This window comes from Telmatherina bonti, assembly GCF_933228915.1.
Source record: "Telmatherina bonti genome assembly, chromosome: 17".
NCBI lineage: Eukaryota > Metazoa > Chordata > Actinopteri > Atheriniformes > Telmatherinidae > Telmatherina > Telmatherina bonti.
This window is the reverse complement of record NC_136615.1, coordinates 15012911-15017416: the sequence shown is the minus strand read 5'-3', so window position 1 is coordinate 15017416 and position 4506 is coordinate 15012911. Positions and strand designations below refer to the sequence as shown.

At 36.3% G+C, this 4506-nt stretch overlaps 1 protein-coding gene across 1 annotated transcript; it reads left to right on the top strand.

The window, feature by feature from the left end:
• On the top strand, window positions 1-2895 carry hwa (huluwa; the record flags this gene model as incomplete). Its single annotated transcript, XM_079256702.1, has 3 exons — window positions 1-579; window positions 2177-2375; window positions 2732-2895. The coding sequence occupies 3 exons, from the start codon at window positions 1-3 to the stop codon at window positions 2893-2895; spliced, it is 942 nt and encodes a 313-aa protein (XP_079112828.1).
• Window positions 2896-4506: the final 1611 nt, after the last annotated feature.

Below are 4506 nucleotides of genomic sequence, written 5' to 3'. Positions count from 1 at the left end.
ATGTCGCAAATAAGTCAGACGACACCCATAAATCTGACTGAAGCCCACCCGGTGATAAATTTGACTTTAGTGGTCCTGCTGCTCATTCCCTGCGTGGTAATTCTGCTTCTGCTGAACTGCTTCTTCCTGGGTTACAAGATACTAATCCTGTCAAAGAAGAACAACAGGCTGAAGCTAGAGGACACCGAGGAAATGCTCCTGCGGTCCACCCTGCCGAGAATACTGGTGTCTGATGTGGCCTTTTCCCCACTTCAGGACGGGAGGAGAGCCTACATGTCTCTGTCGGAGCCCGTCCTGCCCCATCCGGTCACATCTTCCAGGGCGTCTTCCAGGGAGAGGGCCGAGGTGAATCACAGGATCCAGCTGCTCAGGCACGATGGTGCAACCGGATCAGGTTCTCTGAGGGCGCCAAGCACCATCCGGGCTGGTTTCACTCCAAGAAACGATGCTGCTCCCTCCGGGTCCCGGAGCTGCAGCATCAGTAAAGCTGCCTGGTGCAGAAGTGCTCCGGTTTTACCGCAGTCCAGTGATTCAGAGGTTGAAACCAGATGGAATCTGGTTCCACCAAACTCTCCCATGGTGAGTAGAAATAAGACTTTTTTTTCCCAGTGCAGATGGACTAATCGTGTACATATGTTCATCAAAAAGTTCTGAGCATTAATTAAAGTTGTTGGGTTGAATATTCTACGGCTGTGTTCACATTATACTTCTGAGGGACCTTCATTAGTGGCCCCTCTTTATGTTTACTGTGTAAGATTCCTGGGAAATAAATTGATCGTACAAACCCCAAATAACCTCCACATAAAAAAATAAATGTGTTAACTATGTCCAAATGTTTCATACACATCATGATAGGCTCTTATGGCATCTATAATGTCTTTATTTAATGCATGATTTTTGCTGCAGATTCCTACTTTACCACATGATCAGCTACTAATGTACCAAAATCTAAGTGTAGTCCAGTGTTTCACCGTTTGGTGCCTTTGATGAAGATATTGAAACAAAAGATTGCATTTGAATAAGTTTGTTCTGAATCCAATATCTTGTGAAAGTCTTGACACCACTTTTTTTTTTTTTTTTTTTAACCAATTTGCTTCCATGGCATTATACTTTTTGTACAGACTTTCTAATTTTTCTTGAAGCCTTGCCCTTTTTCTTCTGACAATTGGCTACTTTTTCCAGTTTTTCTGTTCCTGTAGCCATATTCAGAGAATTCTGTTTTTAAGACTGATTCAGACGACACCTATGAACCCTTCAAGCACATAAAAAGGTATCTTTGGGTCTTTTATTTGGGGCTCACCCCAAAGACACATGATCCGTTCAATTCTTTGGTTGCATGTACAAAAATTGCAAGTTTCACAGATATAAAGTTATATGTCCCTAAAAGCAATGAACTATAATCTTGGCACATGTCAGTGTGGTTTGTAGTATTTTCTTTAAAAATGGAGGAGCAAAGAAGAAGTAGGCCTTAAAAAAAAACGACCTGCAACAACATCTTAAAGGGATTTCTCTCAATAGTTCGACAAAATGGTTGTAAAAGTCTGACACAAAAAGTTAAGGGCCATATATATCTCTTCTTGTGTCAGGTCTTTCAGCCTAATCTGAAAGGGTCTCTATGGAAGAGCAGTTGTTAAGAAGTAAATAGCTAAAGTACGGTATGTCAAACTATACAAGAACTAAACTGAAAATGACTAAAAACTGGTCTTATGAGGATGAATCCTCTCCAGAGCCTTGATTTCAGAATTGTCTCAATGTGGGATCTCCTTCCCAGAGTGATCAAGCTCCTAATTTTCTTTCAAGCAGCCTGGACAACTCCTGAAGAGAAGAAAACAAAGCTTTTATAAGAGGCTTCATGTTGTATTGAAGAATAATTGTGATGACACCAAATGCTGACTTGTACAAGCTCTGCTGTTGTGTTTACATTTGTATATATTGTGTCTCATACTGCACACATCTGACAGAATTTTCTTTGGTTTGTCCCAAAGTAATGAGTGTGAGACGAATCATAAAGCTTTTCCTAGTTATCAGAACAAAGTTGGAATGTCAATAAAGTGTATTTGTTACATTTCTGGTATTACATTTTAAAAAAACAAAAAAAAAAACCGCAAATCCTTGACTTAAGTCATAAAAGCCATGTCATCGCATGAGTAATCATGCAACTTTCTTTGTTTTACAGCAGGAGACAGAATATCTGGGTCCCATTCGTCGGAGCAGTACTCATGAGATGCTGGCAGAGGTGAACCAGGGTGCTGCTGTGCATCCGTTTGACAAAGTGGTGATGGAGTGTGAGTTCATCAACCCACCTTCAGAGCCATCATGCCTGAACATTTCTGCAGTCGGGCCTGGACTGGACAGCGACTTTGGAGCGAGTGCAGGTGTTTCAGTTTAATTCTCCCTCTGTTCTTTCTACATTTCACCAGGACAATGTATTTTAATTCTGGCCAGTACTTAAGAGACTCTTATTCCAGAAACAGGTAGATTCATCTTTCATTTTAAAAAGGCAAAAACGAGTCGTTTGTCATTTAGCTATTTTGCTTTGAATAATTTTAAATCTGCCATTACTGCTTGTAATGCATTTTACTTTCAATAAACATTGTTGTGCATCAAATATTTGAAGGTTATTAAACAAATCCATATTTGTTAAAATATTTTAAGAGGATATCAAGCACTGATTTTAAAATTAGGTTTTGTGTGTTTTTTAAAAGAAAATTCTGGATGCGGTGTCTTTCAGGTGTCTCCCTGCGGATCCTGTCAGCAGACAGTGATGGACTGTCCAACGGAGTGCTAACTTCAGCTCTAGAGTGGGATTATTATGACCCCTGCTACGTCAAACAGAATAATATACCCAAACATAATCACAGACCAGCACTACACACAAAACAATACTGGGTTTGATTAATAGTTTTTAATGTTAATTTAAATCTTTTACATAGCATACCGGTATGCATGTTTTACTTTTGAGTCCATTTTTATTTGTGTCACAAACAATCACACTGACTACACTCTTATTGTAGCATTATTTTCATGTTGAAGCTGACACTGACTGTTCCTATTTTAAATTCACTCTGCATCTTCACTTCAGAGATTGTAAAATACTTTGTGCACGCTTTTCATTGTTACCTATGTAGTCATCACTTTTACTTGTAAAGGTGTTCAGCAATTTGAGTTTAACAATCACATTCATCAAGATTTGTTTCACTTTAAACACATTTTGTTTTTATTGCACTTAATGATTTAATAAAATATATTTTAATTATATTGAATACTTTTATCTTTTCAATAAAAAATAAAAAATATTGTCCCTCAAACTTTGAACTGTGAAATTACAGAGGACATTTCAGTGAAGATTGTTAGTGAAAATGGTTTAATAAAGTTTTCTATCAAAAAACTTTTTTCAATGGTTGCGCCTGCTGTTTCCACATCATACTTTGGCTTGGTGTGAGATTTACATGTGATCAACCCCTATGGATCAACCTAGCAAAACTAGTTTTGTTCAGTGAGTGATAAATCGGTGAATTTGGCAGCTAAAAAATTAGCCTTACAATATAAAAATGCATGTTATGTTGCTTGTACTTTCTTTGGACAGAGTTCAAAAACTGAGTGTTTAATGTTTCCATTAAAAAGTCTGAACATTTAAAGGTGGAGTGTGTAAGATTTTCAATATTTAAAAAAAAAATTAACTAAAAAAATAACTACAATCAGTTTTGTTTTTTTTTTTAACATGTAGGTTCCAGTCTGTCTATTAGATGTTATCAAATTACAAGTTTAATTAATGACAAAGACCCTTCTTAAATGTTTGCCTACCAGTAAAAAAAAAAAAAAAAAAAAAAAGTGCTTTTTGTCATTTGTCATTAATTAAACTTGTAATAACGCATCAAATATGAACAGACTGGAACCTACATGTTCAAAAAACTTTCTAATTATGATTGTAGTTATTTTATTAATTTATTTTGAAAATATTGAAAATCTTACATACTCCACCTTTAAGGCGTCAATTTTTTGTTTTTCTCAAGCAGGACATGTTCATGAGTGATCGTTTAAAACGGGTAACAAGTTGTGGATTTTTACTCATTTGTGGATAGACAGAGGTATAGATTTGAGTTTTTCTGCTGTGTTTTCAGTCCGTAATCTAACTTCTTCTGGGTTGTATGATGTGGAGACTTTGTACATTGTATCTTTGATAATTAAAACACAGTGGATTGCATCTTGTATAAACCAGTTGGGTAAAAATTCCGAGTATGTGATCTGAATTTATCGTGAATTATTTATATCTTAATATATATTGCGTTACACGATCATGAAACTCCTATTAAACCTTTTTTCCTATGTTCACGGTCCACAATTGAGAAAATGTGCTCTATAGCAGTGGTTCTCAAACTGGGGGTCGCAAGATTATTTTAGGGAGTCACCAGATAATGTAAAAAAAATATATAGCCTACATTTATCACAAATTTGGGTTTTTTGGTTTTTTTTTTTTAAATCTGGTTTAACCATTAATGCAGAGAT